Consider the following 16,566-nt stretch of genomic DNA (forward strand, 5'->3'; position numbering starts at 1 on the left):
TTCGCTTTCAGTTTGTGTCGGTGATGCGAGCGTCTTATTGACAGCGCTGGCATGTAAAACATCTAATTTTAGACTGACATAGTTTTTGCCTTCACAAAACGTAACATTCAGGAGACATTTGACACGGTGATGATGTCACTGTAGCATCTGCAGACACACACGAGTCTCTCTGACCCAGTTTTCCAGAGTCAAGCCTTTGATAGTATTTGTGTGTTTTGTTGCCTGTCAATCCCCCACCCACTGAACATGAACGTTATTTACCTATGATCTCTAACCTTGTAATGAGTCTGAAGCATGCAGAAAAAGTCCAGCAACACTTGTTATTATAATGCATGACATGGATCAAAAGACCAACTGTTTCGACATCGCACTTGCAGAGCAAAACAACTGCTAAATGAGTAATTAATTGTACTATTGTGAGTGAACCAAGGTGACTATGAGGGTGTTATTTTTTTGTTTTTACTATAACTAGAATTTGATTTCTCCAATTTTTTTTAACAAATAAGTACCCCTTTCATAACACAAAGTGTTCACAGACCCCAGAGAAGTCACTGTTACCATGGAAATGAAAATCATGCCAACCATGACCACCCACTCCCATAAAACATAAAATCTCCCCACACTTTCAATCAAGTTGGCAGTCCTGCATTTACAGTATATAGTAAAGATGCAGCATTTCCATATTATTTTTCGTTTTTTGAGATGAGTTTTTTATGCTCGCCAATCAAATATACAATAAAAAGAGTACAATTTTGTAATATATGCTTCTATTTTAATATGATTATATGCCATTTATTGCTGAGATTTTTATTCATACATTTATTCATTCATTCAGACTTCAGTGCCAGAAAATACATCAGAATTTTAACCCGTAACCATTGACTTCCATGGTATTTGTTTTTCCTGCTATAGATGTGAGTGGTTAACAGTTTTCAGATTTCTTCAAAATAACTTAATTAACAAAGAAATCTCTAAAGGTTTGGAACCACTTGAGGCTGAGGAATTAATGAGTACATTACTTTAATGAGTACACAACTACTTTTGAACAGTTATTTTATTGTGCAATAACATTTCACAATTTTACAATTTGTTCTGTATTTTTTGATTAAATAAATGCAGCTTTGGTGATCAGGAGAAGATCATTTTAAAACATTTAAAAATCTTACTGTCCTAAACATTTGACCATATACATATACACCTTGCTGTAAGGCGATCATGCTGCTCACTGCACCACCGTGATGCCTATATGTATATGTATATGTATGTATGTATGTGTATATATATATATATATATATATATATATATATATATGTATGTATGTATGTATGTATGTATGTATGTATGTATGTATGTATGTATGTATGTATGTATGTATGTATGTATGTATGTATGTATGTATGTATGTATGTATGTATGTATGTATGTATGTATGTATGCATGCATGTATGTATGTATGTATGTATGTATATATATATGTATATATATGTATATGTATATGTATATATATATATATATGTATGTATATATATATATATATATAGATATGTATATATATATGTATATGTATATATATATGTATATGTATATGTATATGTGTGTATATATATATATATATATATATATATATATATATATATATATATATATATATATATATATATATATATATATATATATATATATATGTATATGTATATATATATATATGTATATGTATATATATGTGTATATATATATGTATGTATGTGTGTGTGCGTGCGTGCATATGTGCGTGTGTGCTTGCATGTAAACACACAGTTGAATTATTAGCCCCCCTGAATTATAAGCCCCCTGTTAATTTTTTTCCCCAATTTCCGTTTAATGATTTTTTAACACAATTTTTAAACATAATAGTTTTAATAACTTTTAATTTCTAATAACTGATTCATTTTATCTTTGCCATGATGACAGTAAATAATATTTGACTAGATATTTTTCAAGAAAAAAAAAAATATATATATATATTTCTCCAGAGTTTGTCATCTTTGCTTTAAATGCTAAAGCTTTTGACCGACTGTCAATGGTTTTATTGTAAAAGTGATTTTAAAAATATTGCTCCTCTGTGCAGATATCACTGTAATTGTGAAGTGGACTGCAATTATTTTAAAATGCAGTTTTCTGTCCTGAAAGTGAACAAGCCTTTATTGTGAATAGTTTCAGCCTACAGTATATTGTAGGTTGAATCTTTTTCTAATGAAACCGTTTAGAAAATAAATGAGCTTATTTATTTGTGTAAAACAAACAGACTGCTCACTTGACTCTCATTTGCCTTGTTTTTTCAGTGAGATCATTAGAGCCATTGTTTATGAGACAGACTCCAGTTCGAGACTCTGAACCATAGTATAACTTGTAATTGTGTTCATTTCACAATTATGCTTTGTAGGAAACCTTCGTCCTCCAGCAAGACCCACAGGACCTGCCGGTGGTTCTGAAACGCAACGCTCTGAGAAAGAAGTCTACTGTTTTCAGATCGGTGAAGCAGGAGAAACCAGAGGACTACAGCCTGCAGGTTAACGAGAGATGGGAGTTCATTTATGGAAAATATCCGCTCTGCCAGTTCAAAGTAAGTCTGTGAAAACCACAACAACATCTTCTCAACTTCAGTGTTAGATTTCCTTTAAAAAGAAAAAACTCATGAAAGCGCCACTCTTTCAGACTGCTGTCTTTTTATAACTCATCCTATTGCAGTTTTTTATATTGCTTTTGACAAGCTTTTCAGACGCCTTGATTGGAATTGATCATAAGACTTCACGGCTCTAAAACCGTTGTTGATTTAGAAACTGCTTGTACCTGCAAAGATGAGTCATACGTCTCTACCAGCCTTCATAACATCGGCTATGTTCATGATAATGCGTAACTGCATTACGCTACCTAAATGAACAGGCCGCAGGATCTGATGATGATTAGTCCAGGAGTACTGGATCTGGTGCAGCCTTTATAGTCTACATTTTGGAAAACAGGAACTGATAAAACCATCTGTACTTCGGCTACTATTTCTGTCACTCGCCGTCTATCTCTATATGTCTGTTCATCACAAAAACATTTTTTTTATCTTTGTAGTATCTGTTCATTGACAGTGAAGTTAAATTGATGGTTCACCCATTTACTCACCCTTGACTTCCCTTATAAAATATTTGTGCTACTGGTTCAAACTACTTATTTAAAATGAGTTGAATCAACACAAATTTGGAGCTTTTTTGGGGGTAGGGGGTCTTAATTGTTTTATGTTCAATCCACTTAAATTTGTATATATATAATTAAGTTAACTCAATATATTTGTGTTGGGACAGTTTTCTTTCTTCTGTATAACAAAAAGTGATATTTTGAAAAATCTTGAATTGCAGTAACCATTGATTTCCATAGTATTTGTTTTGACTATGGAAGTCAATGGTTACAGGTTTCCAACATTATTCAAAATATCTTCATTTGTGTTCAACAGAATAAACAAATTCATAAAGGTTTGGAGGTTGAGTAAATAGAGTAAATTGTCATTTTTGTGTGAACTATGGGTGAGTTTGTGTGTCGTTTTAAACCCCGTTGACCTTTCATCTTAGGCATAGGTCTCAAACTCAATTTCTGGAGGGCCGCAGCTCTGCACTGTTTTCTCTAACCCTATCAAATACAGCTGATCCAAATAATCGAGGTGTTCAAAAGAGTCAGGAACAACTTCATTAGTTGGATCAGGTGTGTTTGATCAGGGTTGGAACAATACTGTGCAGAGCTGCAACCCTCCAGACCTGCCATCTTAGAAATAAAAATTAAGATATTTTAGATGAAATCTGAAATCTCTCAGCTTGTTCAAAGTCCAGAAAAATACCAAAACATCCTCAAAACAATTCCATGTGGTTCAATCTGAATAGTATTAAGCAACAAGGATACTTTTGTGTCCACATATAACAAAAATATTGACTTTATTTAGTAGTTTCTTCTCCTCAGTGTCAGTATATTCCGCTCAAGCACCATTGACTCATTTTCTTTTGGGTTAGTCCCTTTAACAATCAGGGGTCGACAGTGGAATGAACCACCAACTTATCCAGCATATTCTTTACGAAGTGGATGCCCTTCCAGGTGCAACCCAACACTGGGAAACACCCGTACACTCTTGCATTTGCACACAACGGCCAATTTAGCTTACCCAATTCACCTATAGCGCATGTCTTTGGACTGTGTGCAAACTCCACACAGAAATGCCAACTTAACCATCCTGGGCTCGAACCAGCGACATTCTTGCTATCAGGCGATTGTGCTACCCTCTGCACCACTGGACATGCTCCAAACACCATAAACTGAAAAAAATCTATTTAAGTTTTACAATATAACTGCATAAAAATAAAGAAATATACAAAATGAATATGAATAATATAAAAAATAATCTCTTTATAACTTAAAATTCAGAAACATTGTTTAAAATAAAATAGTGCATTACCCTCTTTTTTCGATGCTCTAACAGGTATTGTTGTCGCAACAAAGCACAACTTCCTGTGTTTGCATTTTGATCAGTGAAGGTAGTTAGCGGCATATGTTTAATTAAAAAAGATGGTGTCGGATCAGTTTATGGTTTCAAATACTTACCGATATTGATGCCCAGGGCTGAATTTAGTAATTTGGGGGCCCTAAGCAATTCCAGGTATGGGGCCCTAGCATTGAAACTCAAACTCTCTTTCTCTATGATATTTTTTCCCTGTAGATTTGTTTTTTGTTTTTTGGTAAATAAACTGCGTGTTAAAGTATATATTTAAGTAGAACCTTTATCTTCTTAATGTAAAATTAAATACAATAAGTTCACAAACTGAACAGTTGATTAGCCATATTTGTGATTAGATTTTAATATTGCGTGTGCAGTATGGAAGAAACGTTCAACTATTCATGGGAGCCCCATGTTTTGAAAGGAAGTAATAATGTTAAAATCTTAATGGTTATAGACAGATTTTACGGCATATGATAGAAATTTTTTAAAAGAGCTATATGAGATTAATAAATGCTTCTTGGTATTGGCCAGGGCCCCCTAATTCCCCGGGACCCTAAGCGGCTGCTTGCCTCACTTATTGGTTAAGTCTGTCCCTGCTGATGCCAGAATCGTCAATTCAATTAAATTCACCATTATTTGTACAGCGCTTTTACAATGTAGATTGTGTCAAAGCAGCTTCACATAGAAGATCATAGTAAGTTAAAAAGGTGTCAGTTCAGTTTTCAGTGTTTAAGTTCAGTTTAGCTCAGTTCAGTGTGGTTTAATAATCACTACTGAGAGTCCAAACACTTAGGAGCAAATCTATTGATGCGCAGCTCTACAGATCCTGAACCATGCAAGCCAGTGGCAACAGCGGCAAGGAAAAAACTTCACCAATTGGCGAAAGTGAAGAATTAAAAAAAACCTTGAGAGAAACCAGGCTCAGTTGGGCACGACCATTTCTCCTATGGCCAAACATCTTGTGCAGACTAGGCACTGGAGAAGCTGGACGTCAGCGAGACTCGTCTGTCCCCGGAGCGTCACAGGAATCAGTCTCATGCTCTACACTACTCCATGACCACCACAGCAGCTGCCCAGGATACGACCTGGTCCAGGATTATGGAAACCTTGGGATCATCTCGTCGCTGGTCTTGGATCGAATCAGTGGCGCTGCATAGTCTCTGAGGGCCTCTGGATGAGTATCCCCAGGTGGAAATACAGAATAATTAGTGTAGCTGCTGTTCATAGTATAAAAACCAAGATGCAAAAACCTGCGTGGAGCACGTTCATGCATCCTACCGCTAAGTGATGCACTGAGTGTATGCTTTACTAAAAAATAGGTCTTTAATCTAGTTTTGAACTGTGAGAGTGTGTCTGAGCCTCGAACATTATCAGGAAGGCTATTCCAGAGTTTAGGAGCCATAAAGGAGAAGGCTTGACCTCCTTTACTTGATTTTGCTGTTCGAGGTACTACGAGGAGTTCTGAATTTTGAGATCTTAAAGAGCGGGCTGGATTGTAGCGAGACAGAAGGTTGGTTAGATAAACAGGAACTAGATTATTTAAAGTGTTATAGGTAAGAAGCAATATTTGAAAATCAATCTTAATCTGCAGTATCGGCAAGTATTTCAATACCGGATATCGGAACACCCCTAGTGACATGCATTGTAAGCACAGCGCTCTAGTGAATGTGCACCCTATACTGACACTGAAAAAAATAAAACTGTGTGTGCGCACAAACGTTTTCTTGTATCTTGATAACATTTTAGTGAACCATTGAACACATATGATCTGTTTTGTGGCTGCTTTTTGTTCTTTTTCTGGACTCTGCACAAACCAGGAACCTTGTTGTCTACAGAGGATGAGTGAGCTCTCAGATTTAATCTAAAATATCTTCATTTGTGTTCTGAAGGTGAAAAAAAAGGTCTCAGGGTAAAGTCTCAACAGTAATTAATAACTATTTTTAATTTTGGGTGAACTTTAATGATTTGAAGTACTGTATAATATCTTGACGTTGTTTTAATCTCAATTTTTTTTTCCCTGGGCAGTACATTTTCACATGTTTGCATGGAGGTCTTACCCCACACCTGACGATGGTGCATTATTCGTCCATCCTCAAGTACCAGGAAGAACAGGGTGGCCTAAGTAACCAGGTGTCCAGAAGCCGTGCTCAGTCCAAACCACCACCGCTGCCTCTGAAAAGGGTGAGAAGACACTTTCACACCAGAACACTGTGCATTTTTAACGGGAACTTCTTCTTATGCTCTTCTTGTAGTTTGTGCTTTAGAGTTCAACCTTTTTGAACTCTGTTTGCAATGCATTGTATTCGCAATCATTTATCTACGGTGACCCTGTTGGCCATGTGTGAACCCTTCATAGAAGTGCTGTGAATTAATTAGATGAAGTTGTTGTTTTGTAATTGGAGGCTTGCTGAATTGTACAGGACTGCAGCTCAGTTGTTTTTAAAACAAGCCAAGCTACATTTTCCACATTCTCTTGGCAGTTCATAAGCATTCGGGTGAATTTATGCAGTGTGCTTTTTGATTGTTTTTACAGTTTGTACACTGTAAAAAAATGCTGGGTTCCACACAATTCATTCATGTTGTCACAACTGTTATGAAGCGGACAGGAGACAGAGGTAAGGAAACGTTAGGGTGTTTATTGAATGACAACAAGGAGCACATGAAGGATAGCCAGGAGGATCAGGAATGATGTTGGGGTCTTCTCCTCCGTGGCTGGGTAACAGGAATACACGAGGATGGACAGCACACACCAGATACAGCTGACAGAGGATGACACAGACTTGGAAGGACTGGAAGACAGGACGATACGGGAGGACCAGGAAGACTAGGGAGGAATACAAAGAGAACAGGTAAGTAAATCGTTTGTTTAGCTGAGGATGACTACGCTGAGTGGTCGCTCAGTTGTCCGCTTTCGTCGAGACGAGCCCGGACAATGAGCGACTGGAGTGCTGTGCTTTTATCTGGTGCTCGTGAATGTGATGCAGCTGTGTGCTCATTAGAAGTCAGGTGATGGTGATCTTCGTGAGTGGGGATCGTGAGAGCCTGACCAATCCGTGACAGTACCCCCCTCCCCAGGGCCCGCTCCTGAGGGCCGACACCTCCGACGCCGTGGTGGTCTCCCTCTGCCTCTAGGCGCTGGGAACTCAGGGTGGCTCTCATGAAACTCCACCATGAGACTAGGATCGAGAATATCAGCTCTGGGAACCCATGTCCTTTCTTCGGGGCCGTACCCTTCCCAGTCCACCAGGTACTCCAACTGGCCACCACGACGTCGGGAACGCAAGATCTCCTTCACTGCGTAGACGGCTCCTTCTTCTAGGAGCAGTGGAGGAGGGGGTTCCTCTTCGTGGTCAGGCTCTGTGGAGGGAAGAACAGGATCGTGATAGGGTTTCAGGAGTGATACGTGGAATGTAGGGTGAATACGGTAGTGAGAGGGTAATTGTAGTTTGTAGGTGACGGGGTTAACCTGTTCCACGATGGTGAAGGGACCAACAAATCGGGGACTTAACTTGCGAGAGGGCAGTCGCATGCGTATGTCCCGGGTGGATAGCCACACCTTTTGTCCGGGTGTGTATCTGGGTTCTTCAGACCTTCTCCTATCGGCGGTTACCTTGCTTCGACGGACTGCCCTCTGCAGATGTTGATGAGCCTCGTCCCAGACTCTCTCGCTCTCCCGGAACCAGTGATCCACTGCGGGGACATCAGATGGTTCGCCATCCCAGGGAAAGAGCGGTGGTTGGAAGCCCAGGACGCACTGGAATGGCGTGAGTCCGGTGGAGGGTTGCCGCAGTGAATTTTGGGCATATTCTGCCCAGCCCAAATACTGGCTCCAGGAGTTCTGGTGACCACTGCAGAAGGTCCTCAGGAACCGTCCCACCTCCTGAATCTTCCTCTCTGTCTGCCCGTTGGTTTGGGGATGATATCCAGAAGAGAGGCTGACGGCCACACCTAGGAGCTTGAAGAAGGCTTTCCATAGACGTGAGATGAACTGTGGACCTCTGTCCGACACAATATCTTCTGGAATACCAAATGACCTGAAGACTTGATTAAAGATATTGTCGGCAGTTTCAAAGGCTGTGGGAAGACCTTTCAGAGGGATTAGTTTGACAAACTTTGAGAATCTATCTACTATGACTAGAATACAGGTATTACCTTCTGACGAAGGGAGGTCAGTGATAAAGTCCACTCCTAGGTGTGACCAGGGACGGTTCGGAATCGGCAAGGGATGGAGCTTTCCAGCGGGTAGATGACGTGGGCTCTTGGATTGGGCACAGTCCTTACAGCCCTGAACATATTGCCTCACATCCCTTGCCATGTTTGGCCACCAGAATCGTTGGGATACTAGCGAGAGAGTATTGTTGATCCCTGGATGTCCAGTGCCTAGCGAGGTATGTAAGGAGTGGATCAGATCTACCCGGTGTTCAGGTGGTATGAACTGCCGATGAGGAGGGCATCCCGGCGGAGCAGGAGCTTCCGGAGTGGCAACGACTGGAGGAGCGTTCCAGGTGATCGGACAAATGGAGATGTGTTCGGGAAGAATCTTCGTTGGGAGTTCTTCATGATCGTGATGCTCGTGTAAACGAGAGAGAGCGTCTGCTCTTAGATTCTTGGGTCCTGGACGATAGGAAATGGAGAAATCAAAACGTGAGAAGAAAAGTGACCATCTGGCTTGACGTGGACATAGTCTCTTGGCCTCTTTGATGTACTGGAGGTTTTTGTGATCTGTGATCACCTGGAACGGATGTTTGGCTCCCTCCAACCAGTGACGCCACTCCTCCAAGGCTAGCTTGATTGCTAGAAGCTCCCTGTCTCCTATGCTGTAATTCTGCTCCGCCGGGCTCAACTTCCGAGAGAAATAGGCACAGGGATGCAGTCGGGGCGGTGTATCATGATGTTGAGATAATACTGCCCCGACGCCGGTGGTGGATGCGTCCACTTCCACCACGAAAGGAAGATTTGGGTCAGGATGAGTCAGGAGTGGGGCCCTTGTGAACTCCTTCTTAAGAAGGCGGAAGGCTGCGGCTGCTTCTTTGGTCCACTCCAGTCCTTTGGGTTTACCCTTGAGGAGATTAGTGAGAGGTGATGTAATCCTGCTGTAGTCCTTGATAAATCGTCTATAAAAGTTAGCAAACCCAAGAAACCTCTGGAGCTCCTTAATGGAAGTGGGTTCTGACCAGGATAGAACAGCCTCAATTTTCTTCCCATCCATACGTATACCGGTTTGGTCAATGATGTATCCCAGGAAATGAATCGACTTCTGGTGGAATGAGCATTTCTCCGCTTTGAGGTAGAGGTGATGTTCTCTCAATGTGTGTAGGACCTCCGCAACGTGTTGGCGATGTTCGGCCTCACTCCGGGAGTAAATGAGGATGTCATCTATGTACACTATTACACAGTGGTGAAGAAACTCCCGGAGGACTTCATGAATGAAGTTTTGGAATACGGAGGGGGCGTTGACCAGACCGTAAGGCATGACCTCATATTCATAGTGGCCAGTAGGGGTCACGAATGCTGTCTTCCATTGGTCCCCCTCACGTATTCTTATCAGATTATACGCGCTGCGGAGGTCCAATTTAGTGAAGACTTTAGCTTCTCGGAGCTGTTCCAAAGCGGCTGGTACCAGAGGAAGGGGATATCGGTATTTTACTGTACCGTTATTTAGGACCCTGTAGTCGATGCATGGACGCAGCCCTCCGTCCTTCTTGGCCACAAAGAAGAAGCTTGAGGCGGCTGGTGATTTTGAGTGACGTATGTACCCCTGACTCAGAGCCTCCCTTATGTAATCTTCCATTGCCTGATTCTCTGGAAGCGAGAGCGGGTAGATCCTACCTCTTGGCAACTGGGCATCTGGAACTAGGTCGATCGCGCAGTCCCATGGCCGATGCGGCGGTAGCTGGGAAGCTCTCTTGGGGCAGAAGACATCATGAAAGGAGCTGTACTCCTTAGGAATGTGGATAGACTGCTTCTCAGGAGGGCTCTCGACCGATGTTGCAAACAAAGAAATGGGGTTCCGACCTTGAAGAGGGAGATTTGGAAAACAGGCAGGTGTACATCCAGATCCCCATTTCTTTATCTCTCCTGTGCCCCAAGAGATGATGGGATCGTGCTTCACCAGCCACGGGCGCCCTAGAATGATGTCCATATTTGCACCCTCCAGAACCAGAAATTGAATCCTCTCTTGATGTAACACCCCCACTTGAAGAAGGATGTCTTCGCATTGTCGATGGATACGGGTCGAAGATCGAGTGCACTGGGTTATCGGTTGTATCTGGTATATATGCGAGGACGCCTCAGTACGGAGGTGGAGTTGACGACAGAGGGATTGGGAGATGAAGTTCCCTGCTGACCCGGAGTCGATGAGGGCTGTGACAAGGAGAGAAATAGAGGCAGTAGTTATTTGTACGGTGGTAGTAAGTGGTTTACATTGTTCAATATTCGTACTGAATACACTCACTGAAGTCCGAATGGGACGAAGGGGACACTCCATACGGGTGTGTCCACTGACACCGCAGTATAGACACAGACCCCGGGTCAGCCTCCTCTGTCGTTCCGCTGATGTCAGTCTTCCAGACTCTATTATCATGGGTTCTGGTTCTGGAGAGGCTGTTGACTCAGGCGATTGGAGGAGTGCAGACGAGGGGGTGATGGTGTCCTGTTGATAGGAACGAAGACGATCGGAACATCGGAGAGAATGTTGGATGAATCTCTCCAGACCCATTGTATCATCTAATGTGGCCAGTTGGATTCGGAGAGTGGGTTCCAAGCCGAGCCGGTACGTGGTCAACAACGATCTCTCATTCCATCCACTTGCAGCTGCTAGAGTGCGAAACCGGAGAGCATATTCCTGTGTAGATAGAGTACCTTGCTTTAGATGATACAGCTGCTCTCCAGCGGCTACTTCCCCATCAGAACGTCCAAACACCTCTTTGAAATACTCCGTGAAGGTAGTGATGGAATTCATGACCGGCCCGGCTTGGTTCCAGATCGTCTCAGCCCATTTAAGTGCAGGTCCAGAGAGTAGAGATACGATGTAGGCGATCTTTGACTTATCTGTGGGATATAGAGAAGGTTGCATTTCGAATATGAGGGAACATTGTAACAGAAAACCATTGCACTCCCCCGCTCCGCCTGAGTAGGGCGCTGGTCGGGCCATGGGACTGGAAGGAAGGGCCGAAGAAGAAACTGTGGAGGCGGAAGTGCTCGGTGCTGGTGGTGCGTTGGAAAGTGGAGCTGGTGGCTGTAGAATCCGCTTCAACTGGTCCACCAGCTCTTGAAAGTGATCGGGGGTGCTCATGTTGTCGTCGTTATAGGTCCGGGCTTCTGTTATGAAGCGGACAGGAGACAGAGGTAAGGAAACGTTAGGGTGTTTATTGAATGACAACAAGGAGCACATGAAGGATAGCCAGGAGGATCAGGAATGATGTTGGGGTCTTCTCCTCCGTGGCTGGGTAACAGGAATACACGAGGATGGACAGCACACACCAGATACAGCTGACAGAGGATGACACAGACTTGGAAGGACTGGAAGACAGGACGATACGGGAGGACCAGGAAGACTAGGGAGGAATACAAAGAGAACAGGTAAGTAAATCGTTTGTTTAGCTGAGGATGACTACGCTGAGTGGTCGCTCAGTTGTCCGCTTTCGTCGAGACGAGCCCGGACAATGAGCGACTGGAGTGCTGTGCTTTTATCTGGTGCTCGTGAATGTGATGCAGCTGTGTGCTCATTAGAAGTCAGGTGATGGTGATCTTCGTGAGTGGGGATCGTGAGAGCCTGACCAATCCGTGACAACAACACAAATCGATTAAGTAAACTTAATCGTTTTTACAAATTTAAGTGGATTAAGCATAAAGTTAAACATTAAGTTGTCCCCCAAAAAGTAAGACTAATTTAAACTGTTTTAACTAATTTAAAATACGTACTGTGAACAAGCAGCAAAAGTAATATTTTGAGTGTACACAATAGTACAAATGTTCAGATATTTATATTTAGTAGGGAAACGTCATTTCATTTCTAGTGTTTGTTGTTATTTTGGAAAGAATAATTCTTTGTTATGAATTGGTTCATTTAAATGAGAGTTCACTATTTAATTTAAAGGTAGTTCTTCTAAAATGGAAATGTAATATTGAATACTGTTATGTTGAAAACCAGTAGCCATTGACTTTTTCAATTAAAAAAAAAACTATGGAGAGCAATGTTTACTATTTCCAACATTATTAAAAATACTATCTTTTTGATAGAAACCCCAGATAGTTGCATTTAAATGTAGCTGTTTCACAGCACAATAATTTAATTGAGGGTGTCCTTTTGTATTTGGTGTAAGTATATTAAAGTAAATGTTAAAAGCTCTGAATCGAGAATTGTTTTTGCACAGCTATGAGTCTTGTTTTCTGGCTGATTATTAGTTTTAGGTTTTAGGGAAGTATTTATGCAAAATATTTGCATAAAAGTAATGTATATTACACAAAAAAAAGATTTTTGTTGCTTGTTCAAACTACTTATTTACACTGAGCTGAATCAACACAATTCTTGAGTGTTTTTGGGGGGACAACTCAACCCCCTTAAACAATTAAGTTGAATAAATCAACTTGTGTTATGACAACATGAAAATTGTGGGGAGCCCAGCATTTTTTACAGTGTAGGGCTGCCCAATATATCATTTTAGGATAGGTATTGCAATGTGATCATTTGCAATAGGATATGCATTGTTGAGTCTGGATTTTAGTTAATACTTTGCATGTGTTTTTGAGGCCTGTGGCAGTATAAGGGTTTTAAAAGCATTTAGACATAAGAAATTTTACTGTTTGTAACTTTGTTATGAATAACTTGTACAATATGTACTGATTAATCTTATTGAATTACTTTACATTTCATTATTCAATTGCTGTAGACCCAAATACCGATAGACTTGTCAGAAAACAATAAATTATTTCATTTGTATGCTTTCTTTATTGTATTTATCTATGCTTGTAGATTGTGTATTATATTTTATGCAGATACACTCCCCTACAGAGTAATCCCAATCGATCTAAAACTATAAATTCTTAATGTATATCGCAGAATATCAAAACATTGTAATGGTTAATTTTTACTGTAACTCGCAGCACTAGTTGATTTAAACCATTTTATGTCTGAAATTAAATCTTAATAATATATTTTTTATGCAAGACATTGCATTTTGGTTTCCAAAACTGATGCAATGTACAGTTGAAGTCAGAATTATTAGACCCCTTCTGAATTTAATTTGTTTTTTTTATATATTTCCCAAATTATGTTCTATCCAGAGAAAGGATTTTTTTGACAGTATGTCTGATAATATTTTTTCTTCTGGAGAAAGTCCTATTTGTTTTATTTCGGCTAGAATAAAAGCAGTTTAAACATTTTTAAGGCCATTTTAATGTCAAAATAATTAGGCCCTTTATGCAATTTTTTTCGATTTCATGATTTTTTTTTTCTTCGATATTTTTTTTTATTATTATTATTTTTTATTATTATTAATAATAATATAATTTTTTGTCTACAGAACAAATCATCGTTATACAATAACTTGCCTAATTACCCTAACCTACCTAATTAACCTAGTTATGCCTTTAAATGTCACTTTAAGCTGAATACTAGTATCTTAGAAAATATCTAGATATGATAATATATAATGTATAGAAAAATATCAAAGAAAATATTATGTACCATCATCATGGCAAAGATAAAAGAAATGAGTTATTAAAAATATTATCTTTACAAATGTGTTGAAAAAATCTCTCCCTTGAACAGAAATTGGGGGAAAAAACAAGGGGCCTAATAATTCAGGGCGTGCTAATAATTCTGACTTCAACTGTACATAGAAAGCATATTGTTTAAATTAAAATCATTTTATTTGTAAAAGCTTCAAATAATAGCCTGTTTCAAAAGAATTCTGCATATATAAAGATACTGCCTTTCAAAATAGCTTCGCTGTATTGTTGTTATGCTACCCTTCTTGTAGGCTCGCGAAGTCAATTTTCAATTAGCTAACTATAGTTTTAACTCAACTTCCTTTACGTTTTTCTCAGTGGTTGTCTGATGTAGCCGATACACAGATGAAAGTATGATACTGAACCAGATTCACAGCTCGGTTTACCTTCACAACATTAGATTCACACACATGTCAGTTCCTCCTCCTTTTGTTTGCTGTTGTTTTTTTTGTAACTGTCAAGGATGATCAAACACATGCACGAAATTACTCCCACACACACACACACTTTTTAGCATGAAAAAAACGAACTATGATGTAGATAAAGCAGGTTTATAATGTACTTTTTTTTCCTCAACAGCAAAACACATGTTCGCTGTGGTCGATTCAGGAGCCTTTCTATATATACCTTCTGCAGGGAAGTCGAGTAAATGCAGACGAAGGCATGAAGGTAAAACTGCATTGTTTGTTTGTTTGTTTGTTTTTATGCATTTGTATACTGTTAGTCTGATGCGCTTTGTTGTTTAGCGCCTCAACTGTCGCAGGTAGTGAACGGTGAACTTATGAAGCATGTGGTCATGTGACCCTGACCACATATTTCCCATAATTCATCAGAAGCGGTTGAGTGAAACATCAAAACAGGAAGTGGGAGTGGCTATCTGGCTTTACTGCTCTCTCTTGGGCCTAGATTCTTAGAAAAGGACAGAACTGTTGCTTAGGTTCACCACTTGCATCTATTTTTTTTTCTTGTCAGAGAAGTCTACAGTTGTTGGACGCTTGTTTCTATTTTAAACAATTCATGAGAAACGCTTATAGACCTGATAGATTTCTATGTTTTCATTTTAGCATGAGGTTTGCAGTGTTGTGAGGATGTTGTGCGAGTTTGCATGACAAGGCATTTCATGTTTAATTTGTTAAATTGGAGTCTTTCAGCCAGGAGTAGAATGCAGAAAAGCAATATTGTGTCAAATTCCACATTTATTATACATGAAATTATAGTTTAAATGATTAAAATATTTTTTGCCAACAAATAAGTAAGTAAACAAGCCTGGTGGATTGTAGGATTATAAAGTAATAAAATGACAGAACTGAAATGAAAATGAATCAGTATTTTGAGTCTGCATTGTGCATCGTCTTTTAAAGGAACAATCCACTTTAAAAAAAAGTTAAACAGTTGAGTTTTCCCATTTTTTTAATCAATCATCAGCCGATCTCTGAGTCTAGCAGGAGCACTTTTAGCTTAGCTTTTTAGCTTATTTAGCACTTTTTAAAGTCTTAGCATAGATCATTGAATCAGATTAGACTGTTAGCATCTTGTTAAAAAATAAATAAATAATCCGATGGGTATTTTGAGCTGAAACTTTACAGACACATTTTAGAAACACAAAAGATGCATCTTAAATCTTGAAAAAGGGGTAAAATAGGTGCTCTTTAAATAGGAAAATTATCAAAAATTATTTTTGAGCAAGATGCTAACGTCTAATCCGATTCAATGATCTATGCTAACACAATCTACTTAAAAAAAAAATTGTTAAACAGTTCAGTTTTCCCCGTTTTTTATTCAATTCAGCCGATCTCTGAATCTAGCGGGAGCACTTTTAGCTTAGCTGTTTAGCTTATTTAGCACTTTTTATAGTCTTAGCATAGATCATTGAATCGGATTAGATTGTTAGCATCTTGCTCAAAAATAACCAAAGAGTTTTGATAATTTTCCTATTTAAAGGGCACCTATTTTACCCCTTTTTTAAGATTTAGGATGCATCTTTTGTGTCTCCAAAATGTGTAAAATTTGAGCTCAAAATACCTATCAGATTATTTATTATACCTTTCAGAAGTTTGTAACTTAAGCAACTCTGAGCATCTTGTAGCTGTTGTTTGATCTGTGCCTTCAATGCTAGTTTTCCCCGCCCTCCATTCCCACGTGCCAGAGTGTGTCTCAATCTCCGCCTGCGTCAGATAAACAGCACAGTGGGAGACACTAAGGAGGCAGATCTCAAGTAACGTTTGTGAGAAATACTACAATACGAACTTTCCCAATGATTATTTGATGCATTTGTTGTGGAGTTAATTCAAGCCTTTCCATCAGTCACACAAAATGTTGTTCACAC

The 16,566-nt window shown here is 39.7% G+C and overlaps 1 protein-coding gene across 1 annotated transcript in view; it reads left to right on the top strand.

Moving 5' to 3' along the window:
* pik3cd (phosphatidylinositol-4,5-bisphosphate 3-kinase, catalytic subunit delta) overlaps window positions 1-16,566 on the top strand; it is a 60,316-nt gene that overhangs the window by 12,387 nt on the left and 31,363 nt on the right. Inside the window, exons 5-7 of the mRNA XM_056449342.1 lie at window positions 2,424-2,603; window positions 6,534-6,689; window positions 14,820-14,909. Of these exons, the coding sequence (XP_056305317.1) occupies window positions 2,424-2,603; window positions 6,534-6,689; window positions 14,820-14,909 (426 nt within the window). The remainder of the gene's footprint in view (window positions 1-2,423; window positions 2,604-6,533; window positions 6,690-14,819; window positions 14,910-16,566) is intronic.

Source organism: Danio aesculapii, chromosome 23, assembly GCF_903798145.1.
Source record: "Danio aesculapii chromosome 23, fDanAes4.1, whole genome shotgun sequence".
Lineage (NCBI taxonomy): Eukaryota > Metazoa > Chordata > Actinopteri > Cypriniformes > Danionidae > Danio > Danio aesculapii.